The 23,253-nt window shown below is 44.3% G+C and overlaps 1 protein-coding gene across 1 annotated transcript in view; it reads left to right on the top strand.

Moving 5' to 3' along the window:
* mEFG1 (mitochondrial translation elongation factor G 1) overlaps positions 1-23,253 on the top strand; it is a 61,666-nt gene that overhangs the window by 4,748 nt on the left and 33,665 nt on the right. Inside the window, exons 3-7 of the mRNA XM_045736868.2 lie at positions 2,582-2,714; positions 5,303-5,507; positions 12,017-12,133; positions 20,841-20,959; positions 21,283-21,475. Of these exons, the coding sequence (XP_045592824.2) occupies positions 2,582-2,714; positions 5,303-5,507; positions 12,017-12,133; positions 20,841-20,959; positions 21,283-21,475 (767 nt within the window). The remainder of the gene's footprint in view (positions 1-2,581; positions 2,715-5,302; positions 5,508-12,016; positions 12,134-20,840; positions 20,960-21,282; positions 21,476-23,253) is intronic.

The following is a 23,253-nucleotide window of genomic DNA, read 5'->3' as shown; positions in this document are numbered from 1 at the left end:
TCTGTCTCTACAGGGGGTGTGTGAGCCAGGAGTAATATTCTATGGTACTCTGGCTGCATGCGCCTAGGGTTTCCTTCCCTAGGTGCCCTATAAGTACAGTACTGCCCTTGGGGCTTGGGGGCCTTCTTCCACATGTCACCATGGGACCTACCTCTGCTGTGACTTTTACTGCTCGGTATTTGGCCGCCCTTGGAGTCGGCTGGGGATTTTTGTTGCCCTTGTTTGCCTCTGGGGAGGAGGTAGTTTTTGTCACTGGTAGGGGCACGGGGTATTGTACAGCTAGTTATCACCTATTGTAGCGGCCGGCTCTGTTCCGCCTGGGTTACCGTGAGGTTACTTTGAGTTGTTTCCGGGGCTTAGCGTCCCCACGATCTGGTTGTCGGCCAGGCCTCCTGGTTTTCCTGAGTACATTGTCTTCTTGCGGGGTTTTTCTTTTGTTTTTGTTTTCCTGCCTAGTGAGGGGGGGGGGTATGCCTTTAGTTGGTTGCCCCCTTTCTACAATTGGGGGTCTTTCTCTAGGCATCTCTGTGTTCTTGGTGGTACCACCTGCTTGGCTCCCGTGAGTGGACACGTCCCGGGGGTTCAGCTTTTAGAAGTTTGTTTGGTAGTTTTGGGTGTTGGTTTGCAGTACCCTGCCTGGGCTTTCCTTAGCGTGATACCAAGGCTAATGGACCTGGGGAAACCCCACGGGGGCTCCGTGGTACGATGGATGCGACCCTCAAGTCCCCTCTCGCTTCGTGCGAGGTTGATGGTTGCTCTGTCCCCTTGTCTCAGGGTGACAATCACTGGTTGTGCCTCCACCATGCTGCCTGTTGGGTCGGTGGTTCTTTTGATTCAGAGTCGTGTGACGTTTGTTCTTTGTATGTGCTCCAGTTCACCCAAGCTACTGAACTTGATATGAGGGTGCAGGCAGCAGAGGCATTGCTTGCTCGGTTTTGGTTGCTGCAACGTGATAGCTTTGTTGCTTCCTTGGATGCCCCGAGACTGCCCCATTTTGGTTATAGGGACCCAGACTTTGGGGTGGGAGTTGCTTCGACTTTGGTTCCGTCCACCCCTCTTTGTCCTTACCCCTTCGGTGGTTCATTCAGTCCCTTCCCTCCCCCTGCCCTTGCTGTTGGCTCTGAAATGTCTGAGGTTTTTGGAGTCGGGGTGGGGTTTAGTTGGTTTTGAGACTGGCGGTCTCTGGGGAGTCCCCTACCGGGGTGGCGGCGGAGGCCTTCAAAGCTAGTCCTCCAGCTGGAGCTTCAGGGTCTGACCAGTGGGCCCCCCTTCGTTCCTGCTTTTTCAGCTGCTCCTGCCTTTTCATTAGAGGTAATTACCTAAGTGTAGTTACAGGATGAGAGCTACGCTCGTGGTGTCCCGTCTTCCCAGCACTGTCATATAACGCTTTGAAACTACTGACGGTCTTGGCCTCCACCACCTTCTCACCTAACTTGTTCCAACCGTCTACCACTCTGTTTGCGAAAGTGAATTTTCTTATGTTTCTTCGGCATCTGTGTTTAGCTAGTTTATATCTATGACCTCTTGTTCTTAAAGTTCCAGGTCTCAGGAAATCTTTCCTATCGATTTTATCAATTCCTGTTATTATTTTGTATGTAGTGATCATATCACCTCTTTTTCTTCTGTCTTCCAGTTTTGGCATATTTAATGCCTCTAACCTCTCTTCGTAGCTCTTGCCCTTCAGTTCTGGGATCCACTTAGTAGCATGTCTTTGATACCAAAACGAACGACGTAGCACGAGAATTAAGGTGAGAAAATTGAAACAAGTATACACATTTTATTGATTTTGTGCGCTCACGGGTAACTTTTCCAGCTTTGGGCTTTGCTGTGGGGAGTCATGCCAGGCTATTGGACATTATATGCATATTCATCTGCAGGGAATTTAATTGCGAACACAATGACACCAAAACGAACGACGTAGCACGAGAATTAAGGTGAGAAAACTTAAACGAGTATACACATTTAGGTGTCGCTCGCCCGCACCGTCCGCCCCATGACGTCAAAGTCTGCAGCACTCACGTGCCACGTGCGAAAGTGTTAAGCACTTGGTGTTTCAGGAAATTTTCTCCCTCATATTTGCAAACGTTGCTGTATCAATCCCACAAAAGGATCCTCCTATACTAGCCCTGTCAATAAATTTGTTGAACACAGAAATTTCTGATTTCCCTGCACTACCAGGTAGAGATCAGACAAGACCTGTGTATCTGGCAATATTTCCTCAAGATCTTGTGCTGTTGCTCTAGGTATTTTCCCCTTGATGATAGCTGTTGTGAGCAGTTGGCATTCCTGCCCAGCTCAGCTGCACACTTCAGCTGTCCAAGTTTAAAGTAATCTTGGACACGGGTCTGAGAAGTAAATAAACTGAATATTTATACACATGTCATTTACTTGTGCATGAAATAATTTTTAAGCATCTATTGGAGCTCCCCCTTAGTAAAGAACTCCACAGCTGGTGCAGCCTGGTAAATGGGAATCATCTCGGTGTATAGCTTTAGGAAAGCACTGGGAGCTTGTCCAGAAATTGGCGTTTCATTACACTGACAGTGGTTACTAATGCAGGATTATTATTCTTTGTTATCAGGTGCGTGGAAAAGATGGTGTTGGAGCAGTGATGGATAGTATGGAACTAGAGAGACAACGAGGTATTACAATTCAGAGTGCTGCTACCTATACCATGTGGAAGAACCACAACATCAACATTATTGATACACCAGGTGTGTGAGCATTGAGATTCTATCTCCAGGAAATCACCCTGATTAACAATTTAGTTCCCAATTCTATTTTTGTGTAAACTAATACAGTATTAAGAGCTTTTAGATGTAGATGAAATTATCATGCACTACAGTGGAACCTCGAGTGACGAGGGACTCCAGTTACGAGCGAGCCACTTGCAGAAAATTTGTCTCGATTGACGAGATTTTGCTCGATTAACGAGCAAACCACATGTTGCTCGTTAGTTATTGTTTCGCAATATTGTTTCAAAAATATTAGAAGGACCAAATCTGCACACAGAGGTAACACCACACGAGACCTGAAGGCATTACAGGATGTGCAAAATAACCCCACTGAAGAACAGAGGTGCAATAGGCACGCTGCGAGAGAACTCGATCAACATCAAGGACTCAAGACCTTTTAACACTTTCTCCTACACATACGGGACATAACTGACTGACATTTCGCAGTGATCAACAGAGAACTTAACAAGTTATCCTTAGTGATAACTGATCAACTGGGTGGTGACACTTATATCAAGCTGTGAGCAGCTGCATCAAACAGCTTGGTGGATCAGACCAGCAACAAGGAGGCCTGATTAGAGAGTGGGCCATGAGGACATTGATGCCCAGAATCTTCAACAGGTACTTCCTAGGTCCTCTATCCAAAGGCTCATATTTTCTAGGTCATCAGCAGTGGAATCACGTCTAGCCAGCCTGTGGTCTCTTTTCATGCCCATGACATTCAGAAGTGTGATGCTTTTTAGGCTGTGCTTGCAAACATGTTTTGGGGAGATATTCATGCCTTTTTTTTTAAAGATCAAATTAGATTCTGAAGGCCCAGTTTTTGGTGAATGTTCCCTAGCCTCAGCTGTCTTGAATGGCCTTGGGTCGTGTGTCGTGGCGGGTCTCTCGTCCTCGTCACGAGCCCTCCGGACCTCCCTCCCTGGGAGGTTCCCATGTTTTCTTCCTTCTCTATGAGTATTTAGCTTCATGGAACCACAAGCAGCTTCCTCCAGAAAACAAACATTTAATGTAATGAAATGTCAATTTCGGGTGAGCCCCAGTAGCTCCATGATCCACTCCCACTCTCCCTTATATGACATCAGGTAGATTCCTACATCTGCTCTAAAACTGACCTTGGGGATGCCAGCTGATGGTGGGCTACACCTTCCCCCCCCCCCCCCCACCCCAGAAAATGAGTCTGGGGAGATGGGGTGAACGAGCTTGCACTAGTTTTGAGAAAATTCTATTGTTGCTTACATAGTTGAGGGAGTTCTTTCGGCTTGTTTTGAGGTTTTAATCTTTTTTTTTTTTAATTTAGCAGTGTAGTTTGTTTTGACTTTCTGGTTGCCTTTCCAGGTGAGGACGCAAAATTACGTCACTGCTCCTTGTGCCTCTGAGTAGGGGCCGGGTTCAGGTTCAGATTCCCAGGAAGCCTCTAAAACTCTCCATCTCATCATAGTGTGTCAGGGGTGCCACTGGGGATCATCCAAAAATTGGAGTTTCACTACATTCATCTCTTCCAGAAGTGTTGACCTCTTCTGAAGTGTCATTGTGAGTTGTCTTGGGTAGCTACTGAGGGGGGCTCTTCCAGAAATTGTGTTGAATGTAATGAAATGCGTTTTCTGGTGGGCCATTCAGTAGTTACCCATCCCTTCCCTGATTCGTTCTTCTTCAGAGTTTGGGGAATTGATTTTCTGCTTGGATTGCTTGGTGAATGAAGTAACCCCAATTTGACTTGTGCTGCCATCTGGTGTTGGTCTGATGGCTGGGTTGCTTAACCCACAGCAACAATTGTCTTCTTTTGCTCAGAATTACTAATTTTCTTCAGTCAGCTTTGATGTCTTTATACTTTCTGGTGGATATTTTCATGGTTTTGGGTTGATCTTTGATCCCCAAGCTGTCCATCGCAATGTGGAGAGCGCTGGAATCTGCATTTAGGTCTTTGTATGTTGTAGAACCACACAAAGATCTTATGTGGTTGTCTAAGACTTGCCAGTGCTATTGCTTGGGGAGTTGCTGAGTGACCCGCCAGAAAAAGAAACGTCATTACAGTTATCTTGAGATGATTTCGGGGCTTTAGTGTCCCGGCGGCCCGGTCCTCGACCAGGCCTCCACCCCCAGGAAGCAGCCCGTGACAGCTGACGAACAGCCAGGTACCTATTTTACTGCTAGGTAACAGGGGCAGGGAAGTGGAGGGCCTCAGTCTGTAAGTCAGGGAGGTGGAGGGCCCCAGTCTGTAAGTCAGGGAGGTGGAGGGCCACAGTCTGTAAGTCAGGGAGGTGGAGGGCCCCAGTCTGTAAGTCAGGGAGGTGGAGGGCCGGGCATAGGGTGAAAGAAACTCTGCCCATTGCTTCTCGCCGACGCCCAGTATCGAACCCGGGACCACAGGATCACAAGTCCAGCGTGCTGTCCGCTCGGCCGACTGGCTCTCCAGTACATTAAATGACTGATTTTTTCAGCAAATGAGAATATCAAATGGAAATTTTGTGTTGCTAAAATATATATAGTTATGTACAAATATTTTTATAATTATGTACAAATATAATTATAATTGGTACAAAATTCATAATGTTATCTTTTTACAGGTCATGTTGACTTCACAGTGGAGGTAGAACGAGCATTACGGGTATTAGATGGAGCAATATTAGTGCTTTGTTCAGTGGGTGGTGTTCAGTCACAAACATTAACTGTTAACAGGCAGATGAAAAGGTATAATGTTCCTTGCCTGGCATTCATTAATAAATTGGATCGAATGGGAGCTAATCCTTATCGTGTATTGCATCAGATGAGGTGAGGAATTGGTTAATGTACTTTTCTTTATGTTAAGATTAATTTATATAAATTTAATAAGTAAATTTTGCTGTTGTGTGTAGTAGCACTTCTGAACGTAGGCAGGTACCCCACTCGTCACGGGGCATTGCAATTGCCTGCTTTGCCCAGTGTGATTTTCCATCTCCCAATGCAGCGGTTATCTTTTCCAAGTATTCTGCCATGACATAACATGAGTTAGGTAGATACTGGAGAATTCTCAATCCTGTCCTAAATGGCCTTGATTTGACCACAAAGTACTGTAGTTGTTGTCCTGCCTGGCCACTGCGGCCACCCATCACCTGGTAAGCAGTCAGTCGTCTAATGCACCTTGTTTTCGTCCAGGCTTCCCTACGTGTGAACACCATATCAACCAACCTGTAACTTCTTAAAGTTGATTCATCTTGATAGTTTGGACTCTTACAGTTGACTTATAATTTATAGAATGCTACATATTCTCGTGTATTCCCACTTGTTGCATGTCTTGAGCTTATCAAACTAGTGTGGGGAGGGGTTTCTTTGTCAGGTCAATACTGACTATGTATTGACTATGACTATCAGGTCACAGTATTGACCTGATCAGTACATCCATCCATCCTACCCACCCAGCCACCCCACCCACCCCAGCCACCCCACCCACCCATTTCTACCTGTTTAGTTTAATAATTTTTTTCCAATATTTTGACTATTACACTTGTCAATGATACAGGTCTGTAATTGAGTTTCTTTTCCTGCTGTCACTTCTGTAAATTAGAACTATGTTAGTCTGTTTCCACACATCTGCTAGGACTCCTGTACACCGGGATGCCTGAAAAATCAGTAATTACCGAAATGTAGTTACAGGATAAGAGCTACGCTCATGGTGTTCCGTCTACCCAGCACTCTTTGTCATATAACGCTTTGAAACTACTGACGATTTTGGCCTCCACCACTTTCTCACTTAACACTTTCGCGCTCTCGGCGCTCAAAAAAAAACAATACCCCAGATGCTTTCGGCACTTCGCGCGCCTACGCGGTAAGACTGAAAAAGTGTACACTCTTTTGACTGTCCTGACAATAATTGAAGGCGCACGTATTTAAATTTGGTATCACTGTGTTCGCAATGAAATTGTCTATAAGAGCATACCTATAAAATGCCGCCCAAGCATAAGGAGTATCAACACCAAATAATAAACTATGCAGATCACTCGCCGAGAGCGCCAAACAGCAACAAAATGTTTCCACTTTCTTAATGGTTGCGAAGCCTACAGTTGTCCTACATTGCTAATTTTGGTATCATTGGAATCGCAATAAAATTCTCTACACGGACATATGCATATGAATGTTTTATATAGGTAATTGCCCACCCGCAAGAGTGTGTGAAGTGGAGAGTAGTTAGCCGCGAGCGCACTGGCGAAAACACGGGGGGGGAAATCATGCTTGGAAAGTTTATACGTTTCCTGACCCTACTTTTCTATGTACGTATTTCTTTTTTATACCAATGTGTTCGCAATAAAATTTTCTATAAGATGAACTGTATAACATTTGTACAAAGCATGTGTAAGAGAAGCGCCAAATATAGAACCACGTCGCTCAGTATGCGTTCGCGGCAGAAACGAACGCATTGTTTTTGTTCGTTTGATGTTTGTCATGTTTATACTTGTTGAAACATTTTATAATTTGTATGACAGTGATCGCAGTAAAATTCCCTACACAGACATATACATAACACATACAAATATTTCCCACGTGTTGGATATATCAACGGCTAAAGGGAACCCACTGCCACACGCTCGCCACACCCCCAAACATACTTTGTATATTTTTTTTTTTACTCATAGAAGTTTATGTGATATAATATTCATTCTGGTACCAAAAAATTCGCAAATAAATTCTCTACGAAACAAAAGTATCCCCATCCATTTCGGTTAACACTTTCGCTCGGGGATGACGCAGCATTGCGTCATCCGTTTACTGGCGGTAATGCCGGGGATGACGCAGCATTGCGTCATCCACTTTAAAAATTCGCCAAAAATCAGGTTTTTATCCGATTTTTTTGGGACTAGTTTTAAAATGTGCGCCGATGTCTTCCCATTTTCTTTGTTGAGCCTCGTGGCCCTCAGGCGGCTTGGCACATGCCGTGGGCCCATTGTCTTTGCTCCACTGTTGTGACCAATGTCGCCTCCCCTCGCATCTCAAACGTGTGAACATTTCGGCTATTTCCCGTGGCTATATTTCTTACTGCGGCTTTAGAAACTATCTACGCTTACTCCACGATGGATAGTAATCATGAACAAGGCCCTTCCAGGAAGAAAATTGCGAAAGAAAGGCTTGAAAAGGGTGGGAATTGGGAGTGTAGCAGGAAGGCCTCTGAGCACTCACTCACGGCTAACGCGTGGCCCGTCTTCAACTCGTCGGCGGTTGGAGCGTGACCAGGTTTTTTTTTTTATATGCTAATGTTCCTCTAGAGAATTTTATTACAAACCCATTGAGACCAAATTGAAAGACCTAGGACAAAAATTGAGGTGACCAGAGTGAAAATAGTGAAAACATTTTATCACGTTTGCGCGCTCCCGGGTAACTCGTTCGCACTTTCTCTGTTTGCTGCGGGTAATTAGCTGGGCTTTTGGAGTTTATATGCATTTAGTGTTGTAGAGAATTTTATTGCGAACACAATGATACCAAATTTAATCTCGTAGAAGGAGAATTGAGGTAACAAAGTTGAAGAGAGTATACACTTTTCGAAATTAACGCGCGCTTCCGTGACACGCTGGGGCCCATATCGCCCTGTCGAGGGGTGGCGCGCGGGGTGAGCGAAAGTGTTAAAAAATGGAATTTATAGAAATATTTTTTCGATTGACGAGAAAAGTAGGCAGTTATGCGGAATCGTAAGAAAACCCAGTGACGAGTTATCTCTAATATAAAGCGCGAAAGTGTTAACTTGTTCCAATCGTCTACCACTCTGTTTGCGAAAGTGAATTTTCTTATTTTTCTTCGACATCTTTGTTTAATTAGTTTAAATCTATGACCTCTTGTTCTTGAAGATCCAGGTCTCAGAAAATCTTCCCTGTTGATTTTATCAATTCCTGTTACTATTTTGTATGTAGTGATCATATCACCTCTTTTTCTTATGTCTTCTAGTTTTGGCATATTTAATGCCTTTAACCTCTCCTCGTAACTCTTGCCCTTCAGTTCTGGGAGCCACTTAGTAGCATGTCTTTGCACTTTTCCAGTTTGTTGATGTGCTTCCCAAGATATGGGCACCACACAACCGCTGCATATTCTAGCTTTGGCCTAACAAAAGTTGCGAATAATTTCTTTAGTATTTCGCCATCCATGTATTGAAAAGCAATTCTGAAGTTAGAAAGTGTGGCATAGGCTCCTCGCGCAACGTTCTTTATGTGGTCCTCAGGAGATAGTTTTCTATCTAGAACCACCCCTAGATCTCTTTCTTTATCAGAATTCTTTAAGGATTTCTCACATAATTTATAGGTTGTGTGGGGTCTATGTTCACCTATTCCACATTCCATAATATGGCATTTATTCACATTAAATTTCATTTGCCAAGTGGTGCTCCATATACTTATTTTCTCCAGGTCTTTTTGAAGAGCATGACAATCATCTAAGTTTCTTATCTTTCCTATAATCTTAGCATCATCAGCAAACATGTTCATATAATTCTGTATTCCAACTGGTAGATCATTTATGTAGACAATGAACATCACCGGTGCAAAAACTGAACCCTGTGGTACTCCACTTGTGACATTTCTCCAATTCGGTACATTGCCTCTGATTACTGCCCTCGTTTTGCTATCAGTCAGAAAATTTTTCATCCATGTTAGAAGCTTACCTGTCACCCATCCAATATTTTCCAGTTTCCAGAACAACCTCTTATGTGGAACTCTGTAGAAAGCCATTTTTTAGGTCCAGATAGATGCAGTCAACCCAACCATTTCTTTTCTGTAAAATCTCTGTGGCTCTATCATAGAAACTGAGTAAATTCGATACACAAGATCTTCCAGATTGAAAACCATACTGTCTGTCTGATATTATATTATTTCCCTCCAGGTGTTCTACCCATTTAGTTTTTATTATTTTTTCCAATATTTTGACTATTACACTTGTCAGTGATACAGGTCTATAATTGAGGGGGTCTTCCCTGCTGCACTTTTTGTAGATTGGAACTATGTTAGTCTGTTTCCACACATCTGCTATGACTCCTGTACACAGGGATGTCTGAAAAGTCAGCCGAAGTGGTGTGCTGAGCTCAACTGCACATTCTCTCAGAATCCATGGTGAAACTCCATCTAGGCCAACTGCTTTGTTCTTTCTTAGCTCCAAGAGTATTTGTTTCACTTCGTCTCCAGACACCTCTATGTGCTCTATGTTGTTCTCTGGAATTCTTATTGTGTCTGATTCCCTGAAGATCTCACTTTGTACAAACACACTTTGGAACTTTTTGTTTAATGTTTCACATATTTCCTTTTCATTTTCCGTGTATCTGTCCCCCATTTTCAACCTCTGAATATTTTCCTTTACCTGCAGCTTGCTTATAATGAATTTATAGAAGAGGCCTGGATCTGATTTATATTTGTCTGCTGTACCATTCTCAAAGTTCCTCTCTGCCTCTCTCCTTACTAATGTGTAGTTGTTTCTCGCATCTTTGTATTGCTGGTATGTTTGGGGGTTTGGCCTCTTCCTATAATGATTCCATACTTGTGTCTTTTGATCTCTGGCCCTCTTGCAATTTCTGTTGAACCAATCCTGTTTCCTAGGTCTGCATCTCTGTTTTGGTATGAATGTTTGTGTGCCTTCATCGCATATTTTGCAAAATATGGCATACATTTCATTTACATCCTTACCTAGCAACAAGTCTGTCCAATTATACCCATGAAAAAATTTCTAAGTTCCCCATAGCGTCCTCTCTTGAAATTGAGGTTAACAACTGTTTCAATGTCCCCATTCTCTACTAGATTATATCGCAAAGCGTATGTAATGTCCAAGAGGACGTGATCACTCTTTCCCAAGGGAGGAAGATACTGGATGTCAAATACCTCTTTTTCTTTCCTGGTGAATATTAGATCCAGTATTGATAGAACATCCCCTTCCCTCATTCTTGTGGCCTGCTTGATGTGTTGATACATGAATGTCTCCAAGATGAGGTTTACAAATCTGCCTGTCCAAATGTCCTCTGTTCTTGCCTCGTAGGTTGTGGGTGAGGTAGGTTGAGGTAGGTTGTACCTTGTAGGTAGGTTGTAGGTTCTTGTAGTAGATTGTTGTAGCCTCAGTGTCATCCTGGTTGTGCTTATGCTCTTGTCTCTGTCCTGATCCCTCTTACATGGCTAAGGATGGGAGGTCTTCTTCCCAGCATGGCCCTATTCTTGAGCTGGCATGATTTTTCTGGCCTTGCTTCCAGTTTCATGGTCTGTGGAAGTTTGCCACCCTCAAGGCCTTCTCCAACATGACATACATGGATTTCCAGACCCAGGATACCTGCTTGATGGGGTTCTGGGAGTTCTTCTACTCCCCCATGCCCAGCCAGAGACCAGGCTTGACTTGTGAGAGCTTGGTTCAACAAGGCTGTTGCTTGGAATGGCCAAGGAGTTTGGAAGGACAAACCATACATTCACCAAGTTATTCTTTTCCAGTGATCCATGTCTTCATTATTGGTATATGACATGGAGACTTCTCTACTCCTACTAGTCTTCTCATTGGCAGTGGAGTCAGGAACTGGATCTTCACTTTTTCGAGGCTGGACTTCTCCTTATTGTCTCTGGTGCCCGCCTTTTCCTCCTCTTATTGTGCTGGTTTTTCTTGGGCCAAGTGGGATGGTGGTGTGTGATAGTGGGCTGACTCTTGCATCACTGCTGGGACCATGTGGGTGGTGGGCATGGTTGCTAGGAGTAGCAGAGCAAAGTTTGGTTTTGTTGTCTGTTTGATTTCAAGTACTGCTTGCAGGATGTTTGTAAACATTGAGGAATTTAGCATCTCATGATCACTTAGTTTTGGACTGAGAATTTCTAGTGTATGCCTTTCTCTTGTTATGGTGTGGCAGGGAATTTAGAGAAAATCCCTGCTGCGTCAGGAGAGTGAAAGACACAAATGCCCCATTTTGACTTAACTATATAATGTAATTAACAAAATTTAAAGTTCCTGATTGACATTTGTACTTATCATATAATATGTAAGTACAGTATCCACATAGGAAAAAAATAACAAATCCTAAGCACTCATGTTTCAACACATTCTTCAAGGAATACAGAAGCTTCTGTATTCTTTGAAGAATATGTTAAAACACGCAGGGGCTTGGATTTTTTTTTTTTCCTATGTGGATACTTGTGTAAAAGTAAATCACATGTTTTTGTGATTATTCATATATCATGTACAATAATTAATAACTAAATATATATATGAAACTAAATTTAATGTGATATGTGATTTGTGTAGTTGTGCACACAATTCATGCATTTTAAAATAAATGGTCACTAAGTATTTTTTGTATTTTGCCATAGGTCTAAACTGCATCACAATGCAGCATTTGTGCAGATACCAATTGGTTTGGAGAGCAATACAAAAGGAATCATAGACCTGGTGGGTCAAAAGGCACTGTACTTTGAAGGAAACTTTGGGTAAGTAAATTATTTATTCAGTTTTTTATGGGGTCTGGTTCTCCAAACAAGAGTGGCCATCACACACCAGCCAGCTAACGCTACCTCCGTCCCTCCCCCCCTCCTCACACCATAGTAGTCACATCACTAATTCTCACCACACTACGCACATCACTTAATTCTCACCACACTACGCACATCACTAATTCTCACCACACTACGCACATCACTAATTCTCACCACAATATGTAATCCTGTAAGTGGATAATTTTCTAAAAGTTTATTTTGTAAAGGAACATGAAAAGTAATTTCAAGATTCTTAGATGGACCAAACAATGGCAGTGTGCTGTGGGTAGTGCTGTGTCATTTTGAACAGCATTGTGTTCATTGATATCCAAACATTGTACACGGTCTTTATCACAGTCAAGCTCTTCTGTAATTCTATTATGGCTAAATAATACCAGTTACAGTGTGTCTTCACTTGAACGAACTATATGGGGCGAGGCCGATTCATTGCAGTGCGGAATTCGTTCCATTCGTCCGGCCCCCCAAAAAAACCTCCGACTCCCCTCCCCCATATTTTTTTTAAGCTTAATTTATGTAATCTTTCTAAATCTAAAATCTAGTTTCTAAATCTAGCAATAAATTGTTGTGTTTTACTGTACTTACCTTACCAGTTGAGTTGTGCAGTGTAGACTTTTAGCCTCAATACCCTGAGAGTGCCAGATATGATATGAATATAAATTCATTAAAGAACAATAATTTTTCTAACAAATGTACATCATACACTACAGTCTGTACATAAAGTACAGACCACTAGAATCACACTACTGAAGTAAACGTATACAGTACTGTATCACTTAAACTACACTTTTTACACTTTGTACATTTATGTCATTAGAACTGTGTTATACAGCTCAATTGGCACTCCCAGGTAAGTTACGGCTAATGCTGGCTGTTGGTCCAGTGACTGGGGGCAGCTCCAGTGGCTTCCTGAAGCTATATTGCTTCACATTAGTCACATTAGTCATAGTCATCTTGTTGGCATGCCAGGGACCAGAGCTAGAATCTGGCCACCCTGACAGAGAGGCACAGGGAGCAGGGAATTTTTATGATCACCCTCACCGGGAAGGTAAGAAAGTAGGTGAGACAAGACAGACAACTGAATGGTTCATGAAAACAAAGCACTAAAATAGTCACCAGACACCACAGAACACTCAAAATAAAAGGGTTAGTTCCAAACTGGGTACATAAAACCCCTCTTTAGTATGCATATGCAGAGCTGCCAGCTGGTGGTGTCCAGAGTAGAAGCCACACATCTGCTCAGTCCTGTTGCTGATGTGGCTTTGGCCACTCTTTTTACTTTCACCTTTGATAGCTAGTCCTACTTTTTTTTAAGATAAATGACAGCTATCCTTTGGACATTGTTCTGTGGGTCCATTTGCTGGTATATCTTTCTTAACCTTCTGTTTTTACTCGACACTTTACTCGAAAGCACTGATAGCGGCCTGCGGGCCGCTCCAAGCAACAGCTTGGTGGACAAAACTCTCACAAGTCGAGCCTGGCCTCGGGCCGGGCTTGGGGAGTAGAAGAACTCCCAGAACCCCATCAACCAGGTACGACAAGCTTGTTTTTGCGAGTCTTGCTTATTGTACGGACGTAGTTTAATATGTAGTATGCGCTGCATTTGTTTAGGGTGACCCTTCATGAAGCATTCATTTAACATTGCCCCTGCACTATTAGAGTTGCTTCTCTGCTGTGTTTGGGATTTTGCCCCTGGGAGGTGAAGCTACCAGGGTGGAAAGCCTTGCCCTAGGTAGTGTATGCATTGAGATTCCTCTGTAAGACCCTGTGGTTGGGGGCATTCTCTTTGTTTACATGTGAGATATAATAGGATTTCTGTGCTTGTTTATATGGGTCACTGCTGGAGCCTTTCACAGCTGTGTTTATAGTATAGGTTGCATTCAGTGTCTGTTCTGGAGAGCATCTCTAATGCCTGGGTGTCCTGTTCGATTAGTCATCTCCAGGCCCTGGCAACCTCCTTGCTAGTCTGTGGTGTGATTTGTGATTGGTCGACCTGTTGAGCCTGCACTAGCCGTGTTTAAATTTCAGGGATGTTGGTTGGCATTGCTACACGTAGTCGGTCATTTATTCTCGACTGTTAGTTAAATGTTACCCTCTGCCCAGAGACATGTAACTAGTTTGGTGCCAAAATTGAGAGGCCTTGGGTATGAGGACAGATTAAGAGAACTCGCCTTCACAACCTTAAAGAAGAGAAGAAACAGGATATGATGATAACATTTGAGATCTTGAGGGAAATAAAGGAAGCATGTTAAAATAAAAGGAGGTAGGACAAGGGGACCTCAATGGAAACTGGACATGCAGTCTAGTCAAAGGGATGTATGGAATTTCTCTCTTTTTCTGCATGGATGATTGGCAAGTGGAATTCACTGAAGAAAGTCACTGAATCCAATTTCACCCACAACTTAAAAAAGAAAAGTATGATAAAAATGTTAATGTTGAGAGAGGTAATTAGTGCTCCAGGTCAGCCCATCCTACTTTTTTGGTAGTACTGTACAGCATTGTACTTATAGTAGCCATGATAACCGTAGTATATATATCGACGTACAATGCAATTAGAAAGTAGAAATTGGCACTATTGAGTTAGACAAACCAGAAAACTATTTTCTACTTATGTTGGAAAGACAAACTAAACTACCCTAACCTAACCTTATTAGACCTAATACACTCTATCAGAGGCCTAATATAGTACATGTGTGTGCTATACTAGGCCTAAGGATATTTAAGTTTGTTTTTTATTTTCATTTTTTCAACTCTTATAAAGTGAATAGTACAAAGTTCTACTGTCTAATTGCTTAGAATGTCAATTTTTGTACTATAGCACACATAGTTACAAAAACTACTATCTAAACAGGAGAATGGGTTGGCCAGGTAGGAACAGCTAGGAGGTGGGGGTATGAAAAGGTAGATCTCACTCCATATCCATTGACAAGAAAGCACTGATAGGTAAGCATCGATTCACTATACTGTATTGCTAATTTAGCTTCAGGCCTTGTCTTTTTCTGGGGGAAGCCCCTTCGGCTCCCCGGAGCTTACTAGATTGATATGCTAATGTCAGACTTTGGCATCAGTCATGTGTATGGAGTTCTGTGGGCCTACCGGGGACCACGAGCCAGAACCTGGCCCCCCTCAGAAGAGGCAAGGGAGAGCAATGGCCTGTAGAAACCCCTGTGTGGTTGGAAGCATTCTGTGTCTGCCATCGACTGTGTCAGGCACCCAGAATGGTAAGCATCCCAAAACAAATCTCTATTCTGGTGAAATTATTGCTACCAAAAGCAGAACAAGTGGATAGAACTTCCCTAAAAGAAACGAGCAAACAATGATGAAGTCACACGTTGCCGCCCCGCTGTCTGTGCAGTTCCCCCCTTCCCGGGAGGGGGTAGGGGGAGCCCCAGACTCCTCACGCCAGCCATCCACCCTTCAGTTCTAAGGCTGATGCTAAAGGCTGAGGTCGTGTGCTTTGGCTCTGGTGGTTGTTTCAGCACTGTACCTAGTATGTGGTGACTGTCTTCTAGGTGGTGCATGAGCCGCGAATGATTCTCCAGTACTCGGGCTGCATACTCCTAAGGTTTCCTTCCCTAGGTGCCCTGTAAGTACTGCCCTTGGGGCTTGGGGCCACCTTCCACAAGTTCCTTGGGTTCTGCCCCTGCTAGGCCGTTTACTGCTTGGTTTTCGGCGGCCCATTGTGTGCTCTAGGTCGTTTGCTCCCCGGGAGCTCTGGGGCCGCCCCGTTTTGGTTCATTCTGGACTTGAACAGTCTGAACCCCATGGGGTCTTGCCCCTCCTTCAGGATGACTACTCTATCCCAGGTTCATCTTTTATTGGAGCTGGGCACTTGGATGGTGTCCCTGGACCTCAAGGACTCGTATTGGCACGTCCCGGTTCATCCAAGGTTCAGGGACTGGCTCGGTTTTGTTGTGGGGTGTCGAGGTTACCGCTTTCATTGTCTTCCCTTCGGGTTGAATCTGGCGCTTCGCTTTTTCACACACCTTACTTGGGTCGTGGTGTCTCGCCTTCGTCTGTTAGGTGTTCGGGTTCTGGCCTACCTCGACGACTGGTTGATTTGGGATCCCAGACAGTCCGTGTGTCTGCTTGCCAGGGATTTGGTTTTTTCGCAGCTCGCCGGGTTCGGGTTCTTGGTGAACTGTAGGAAGTTCCATCTGATTCCCTCTCAGGTTCGGTCTTGGCTGGGTTTGGTTTGGGATGCTCGCTCCGCTTCTTTGTCGCTGGGGGCTCTGCTTCACCTGCAGCCCCGCCTTCGCCTGTTTCTGAGGGGTTCCCGGGTCACGCGGCGGTTGCTCGAGAGTTTGTGCGGGAGCCTGAACTTTGCCATGATGGTCTACCCGCTGGATTGGGTGTGGCTTCGTCGGCTGTTCTGGTTCCTTCGGGTACGGCCCTTCCGCTTCTCGCGATCGTTGGGTTCGGCCTCTGGGGGCTTTGGGTTGGTTGCTGTGTCGCCGGCTTCCTCTAAGGGTTTTCCGGGGTTCAGTGCCTTGGCGCCTCCCCGAGCCCTCGCTCGATGTGTACACAGACGCGTCTTCTCTTGGCTAGGGTTTTGTGACCAGTGCTCACTAGGCCGGCTAGGGACGATGGGGTCCGTCCTTCCGTCGGGCTCGCAGCATGGTTCGGGAGTTCGCGGCGGTGTGGATGTCGCTCCGGATGGTTCGAGTCGCTCACAGATCGACGATCCAGCTCCATTCGGACTGCTCCCGGTGGTTCATTGCCTGAACCGAGGGGGTTCGATGCGATCCTTGGCTCTTTGGGGCTGATCGCTTCGGGTGACTCGTCTGCTGAGTTCTCGGGGTTTGGCTCTCCTGGCGGTTCACGTCCAGGGGGTGTCCACCGTCCTAGCCTGTGACAGCTTGTCTCGTTTCCTTCCCCCTTTCTACGGAATAGACGGTCGACGCCGACTCCTTCAGTTGGCTGTGTCGGACGTTCGGGACTCCGGACGTGGATCTCTTCGCGTCGGCGTGGTCGAGACGCCTCGAGGTATACGTGGCGCTCTTCCCCGACTGTAAGGCCGTCAGGGTCGACGCCTTCAGGCAGGACTGGGCGAGGTGGGGTTACCTGCACCTCTTTTTCCCCAGCTCCGCTGTTGCTCTAAGTCCTGGCTCGTTTGGAGACTTACCAGGGAAGAGTTGTCCTTCTGGCTCCTTGGTGGCCGGCCCAGCCTTGGTTTCAGGCACTGCTTGCTTGGTGTCTGAACCCGAAGGTCTTCCTGCAGCTCCGCCTCTTTCAGCGGATCGGTCCTGCCCGGTACAAGGCTGGTTCGGTCTTCTTGAGTCTTCGCTTCTGAAGTTTTTGACTTGGGTTTATCATCATTTGTATGGTGCACAGATGGCTTCGTTGTTGATCTCCCACCTGCGTGCTTCGTCTCGGCGACAGTATGAAATTTCCTGGCGGTCCTTCCGGTTCTTCCTATCACTGCGTAGGTATTCTTCGGTCTCTGATAAGGTTGTTCTGTCCTTTCTCTCTTGGTTGCTCCAGGAACATCATCTTATGCCCAATAAGGTCGCCTCCTGTTGTGCGGCACTGGCGGAGCCGCTTCAGCTTGCTTTCGGTGTTGATGTTGTGTTACTTCTGCTCCGTTCCGCAAGCTGTCTCGGGCGTTGTTTCACCTCCGGCCTGCTCATGCGCCTCCTGAGCCGTCCTGGTCTTTGGACCGGGTGCTCTCGTTTCTCTCTTCTCGTCTGTTTGTTGTGGCCCATTCCGTTCAGGATTGTTTTTCTAAGGCTCTTTTTTCCTGTTGGCATTGGCCTCTGGGGGTCGGATCGGGGAGCTTCCTGATCTTCTCCGGTACAGGGGTTTCTGCGGTTTCTGCTCCTTTGATACTGGTGGTTGTTTTGTTCGGTTGCAGCCGTCTCCTTCTTTTCTGGCGAAGAATGAGACTGCTGCTTTCTGGAGGGGGCCTTGGGTTGTTGATGCTTGGTTGGTTAAGCCAGAGGTGCATCATGTGTTGTGTCCGGTTGCGGCTCTCCACCGTTATTTGCGCGCCACGGCTTCAGTGGCCGGGGATACGCTTTGGGTTGACCTGGTTTCCCTTCTAACTAGTTCCCAGGCTCGGGTCTCTCAGGTTGTCCGCAGGGTTATTAAGTCTAGGCAGCTTGCGGTTTATCCCCGTACCCATGGCGTGCATAAGTTGACTGCTTAGGCTGGCGTCTTTGGCAACATGTCTTGGGTTGACATTCGGGGGCGTGGTTTTTGGAGGTCAAACAGGGTCCTGGCTGCTCACTACCTAGTGAATGTTCCTGTGCCAGGTAGGGCCTGCATTGCCTTGGGTCAGAGGTTGTAGCCAGTTGTCTTGACTTCGCGTTGAGGAGTGAGGATGAACCGCTTTCTGGGCAAGTCCCTGTTTTTTCCTTATCTTTGGGTACTTAGCTCCGATGGGGCTGCCACCAGAAAACCAGCGTTAAATGTAATGAAACGTCATTTTCTAAGTGAGTCCCGGAGGCTCCCCGGCATCCCTCCCTCCCTCTGGTCTGTGGTGTTTTTCGCGTTTTTTGACATCCAGCCTAAGAACTGTAGATTGGGTTACCGGCAGATGAGTCTGGGGCTCCCCCCTTTCCCCTCCCAGGGAGGGGGGGGGGTTGCGTCAGCTGCGCGGCGACATGATGACGTCATGCTAGTTTGCTAATTTTTGTTTGGGGAGTTTTGTCCACCTGTTCGGCTTTCGGTCACACTAATTTTACCAAACAAATAATTAAACAAATGGGGTTAGTTTTGGGGCGCCTACCTTTCTGGGTGCCTGTCCCGGTCGATGGCAAACATAGAATGGTCCCAACCACAGGGGGGGTCTCTATAGGCCATTGCTCCTCGTGCCTCTCTAGAGGGCACGAGAAACACCTGATGTTTCTGTGGGTCTGATGCAACATTCTGATGTAGATGATTAAGCTGATGCAGCATTCTGTTGTAGATGATGCAGCATTTAGGTGTAGCTGCTACAGTTTATATATAGTAGCAGCCCCACACACAAAAGTTTAACCACCATGCTGCGCGGAGTTTATTGTGAAATTCCCACAGTGCGCATGAAATAAAATGTTCCCCAAAAATTCTTTTTTCTTCGTAAAATGATAAATTCCCTTCCCTGAACATGTCTATGTAAAAATAAATACCAAATTCCACTTACTTTGGCTGTGGGCACGTGGACAAGGTGTGCTGTGACGTCATCAGGGCCTGGTCTCCCGTGGGTTAATCGCCCAGACACGGTCGCGCGGGCCATTCAAGCACCGGGTGTTGCCACAAATATATTTTCAATTATTTGTTTTATGTATTTCCAATGTGGTTTTATTTGTTTTTTATCGTATATGATGCATATTTATGTCCTTTACAATATGTATACAGTAGAACGTAAATAATGTTCCCTGGAACTGTGATACATGTGTCAGTAATGTGTCCACAATAAATGTTTATTGTTGCAATATTACCTGTTAAAAATTCACTAAAATTACAATATGTACAGTTTCACACACTATTTACACAGTAACACATTGTATTACACACTCAGTACTTCGGAAGTGAGTAATAATCAACGAAGTAGCCCATGGTACACAGTGCGACTTCGCTCTCAGTGCACCAGGTACAGATAAATTTTCGCTTCCTGTTTCTTCATTCTGTGTGTTTACAAATAATGCACTCACATACACCCTTGGCTTTAGTACTTGTAGGTTGTATGTAGCCAAGCTTGTAAAGCATAAGGTAGTCTTGAAAAGATCACTTTTGGTCCCACACAGGAAGAGATTCAGCATACTTCAAGTGTGTCCGTCAGTCAGAAAGAGATTCAGGTAGCCTCAAAGAGTGTCCGTCAGTTAGGAAGAGATTCGGGTATTCTTGAAAATATCTATGGAAAACACTACCATGGAAGCCGCTAACACTGTTTATCTATGCTATTTGTATCGGATGCATCATCACTGAATGCAGAAAATGATTCATCTATGTATCATCTAAATAAATAGCATAGGATTGCAAGGGTGATGCTCAGAGCTACAACTGGATAAGCTCGTTGTATCGTCCTCATAGGTGCTATATCACTTGCATCCGACTTTTGTGTTAGGTCCTTATTGCGCCTAGCTTCGCCAATATTATGACCCTTATGTTCTTCAAACAATAAGGTTTGAATTTCACCGACAGAGCATTATCTTTCAACACCGCGTCGGACTGGTGTTTGGGAGCCAGAGGCGCGTGTGCCACCTATGGTTGCTCATTCAGTACTAACCCAGCCAGCAGCCCTAGGACATTCTGGGAATTTTTCCAAGATGGCTGCCTCTCACTGGAGGATCTAAGAGTCCATTTCGTACACAACCAACCTCGTACACATTTAGAATTGGTCACCAAAAATCAAAAAGAGTTTTCTAGGTTGGCGCAGTTTCCCGCCGACCGAGAATACTCGGTTGGCGCAGTTAAGTGGTTAAAACACAGTTTTGTGATGTTTTACTTAAGAGTTTGCTTTGGTGGTACAGTAGATTGCTCTGTGATCCCTCTCAGGCCTTAGAAAGTAACCAGAGGTCTAATTGTTACCATCTCCCATAGTGAATCGGTGCCTTTAGCTCAGGGGGTACCAGCTGAAGGTTCTCTATATAAGTGGCATTTTACTATGTCCACTGCTCTATTTTAAATGCTACAGGTTAATATTTTTATATTTTGTTGGCAGAAATACTGTACGTGAAGATGAAATACCAGCTGATATGAGAGTTGAGGCTGAGGAGCGTCATATAGAGCTTATAGAGCATCTTTCCAATGCGGATGAAGTTATTGGGGAATTGTTCTTGGGTAAGGATATATTGCTAGTTTTATTTTTTTCATATAAAGATTGTCCATGTTCACTATAACCATTACCGATAGTTTTACCCTGAGCCACACCCATCAAAGTTGTTCAGCTGGCTCAAGCCCTGGTACCCTATAAAACCAAATTTCTTCTGTTTTGGCCTGATTGATGTTAATTCATGAATGTTACGTGTTCTCAGTACAGTGTTGGGTAGTCTTGTGTCAGTTTGCATTTTTTATTGTAAAAATTACATAATGTCATTGTGTTTAAATAGCTACAACATATGAGTTAGGCATTATTTTTATTAAGGTATTTATTTGATCTACAGAGGAGAAGACACCAACAGAAGAACAGCTGCACGCAGGCATCCACCGTGCGTGTCTGCAGCAAACCTTCACCCCGGTGTTTGTTGGTACAGCACTGAAAAATAAAGGAGTTCAGCCTCTCCTTGATGGTGTTCTTAGATACTTGCCAAACCCTGGGCAAGTAAAAAATTTTGCCCTGCACCAAATTAGTGAAGGGTAAGTTTCTTACAATTAAAATTTTCACTTGTCCTGTGTATTGGAGTATGGTACAAGAAAAAGGTTATTTTTATCTCAGCTTTCATGTCATAATTTGCTGTGTATATTCACGTTTAAGGAGAGTTTCAAATACAGAAATGTAAAGTACAGAAAAAGAGTGAGTGTACTGAGGAAAAAGAAATGGAATAAGTTAGAATTTAATAATTATAGTGAATAAAGTTTTCATACGTTAGCTTTTTCTTTTTGCTCATTTGAGTGTAAGAAATCTTGTCAGAAACTCCCTTATGAAGAAATCAGTACTGCACATCAAATTTCCTTGTGTGCTGCTCGTCCAACTGTAGAAAAACAGGTTTAAATTTCTAACACATTATCTTTCCATATCACATGCAGGGTTTCATTACATATCTTGGGGGTCAATGATGCATTCCACTGTCCAACAACCATCTGTCTCCAAACTAAAATTACTTATTACACTAATGTGCTGGTAATCTGGGATCCATGCGACTTCAATGCCTTGTTTTAACAATGTAAATTTGTTTAAATAATTTCCTGTTTCTTCACTTCAGAAAAAATGAATATAGTGATTTTAGTTTTGACAGATTTTTTTCTGTGAGAACCCCCCACCTCCTCCTCCAGTAGCTCCCAAGACTGGAAGCATCCAAGTCTTGGGAACACACAAGGACTCTTAAGATCCATGGAATTAATGGAATGGAGTTCATGGAATTCAATATTTATAAAGAAATGCAATGTGCCAGTAGCACAGGCACTCAGTATAGTGTGGAGGAAGAGCTTGGACACGGGGGAGATACCAGATGTGCTTAAAGCAGCAGACATAGCCCCTCTACACAAGGGAGGGAGCAAAGCATTAGCAAAGAATTATAGACCAGTTGCACTAACATCTCACATAATAAAAGTATTCGAGAGAGTGATTAGAAGTCAGGTCACCAGTTTCATGGGGACCAATGACCTTCACAACCCAGGTCAATATGGATTTAGAGTGGGAAGATCGTACTTCTCACAGCTATTTGATCACTACGGCAAGTCACTGAGGCATTAGAAGAAAAGCAGAATGCAGATGTGGTATACACAGACTTTGCAAAGGCATTCGATAAATGTGACCATGGAGTCATAGCACACAAAATGAGGTCGATAGGAATAACCCGATAAAGTAGGACCCTGGATACTCAGTTTTTTGTCAAACAGAACACAGAGTAACAGTCAACCACATAAAATTGAGTCCAAGCGTAGTTACAAGCTCTGTACCTCAGGGTACAGGGTTCCTTGCACTACTGCTTTTCCTTATTCTCATATCAGATATAGATAAAAATACAAGTCACCACTTAGTATCATCCTTTGCAGATGACACAAAAATCAGCATGAAAATTACCTCTGCTGAAGACATTGAAAAACTTCAAGCAGATATTAATAGTTTTTGACTGGGCAACAGAAAATAACTTGATGTTTAACAGTGATAAATTCCTGATACTCAGGTATGGCAAAATTGAGGACCTTGAACATAATACAGGGTACAAAACACAATCAAATCTGCTCATAGTAGGAAAGCAACATGTCAAGGATTTGGGAATAATGATGTCTGATGACCTAATGTTTAGGGAGTAAGCAAATAAATAAGTAACCAAGCAAATATTGCGTCAGCCAGAAAAATGATAGGAATGGATTATGAGAATTTTCAAATCCAGGGATCCCATCACAATGGTTATACTATACAAATCGCTTGCACTGTCCCATCTTGAGTATTGCTCAGTACTCACTTCCCC

Source organism: Procambarus clarkii, chromosome 18, assembly GCF_040958095.1.
Source record: "Procambarus clarkii isolate CNS0578487 chromosome 18, FALCON_Pclarkii_2.0, whole genome shotgun sequence".
NCBI classification, from domain to species: Eukaryota; Metazoa; Arthropoda; class Malacostraca; order Decapoda; family Cambaridae; genus Procambarus; species Procambarus clarkii.
This window is presented reverse-complemented; position numbering and strand designations above follow the sequence as displayed.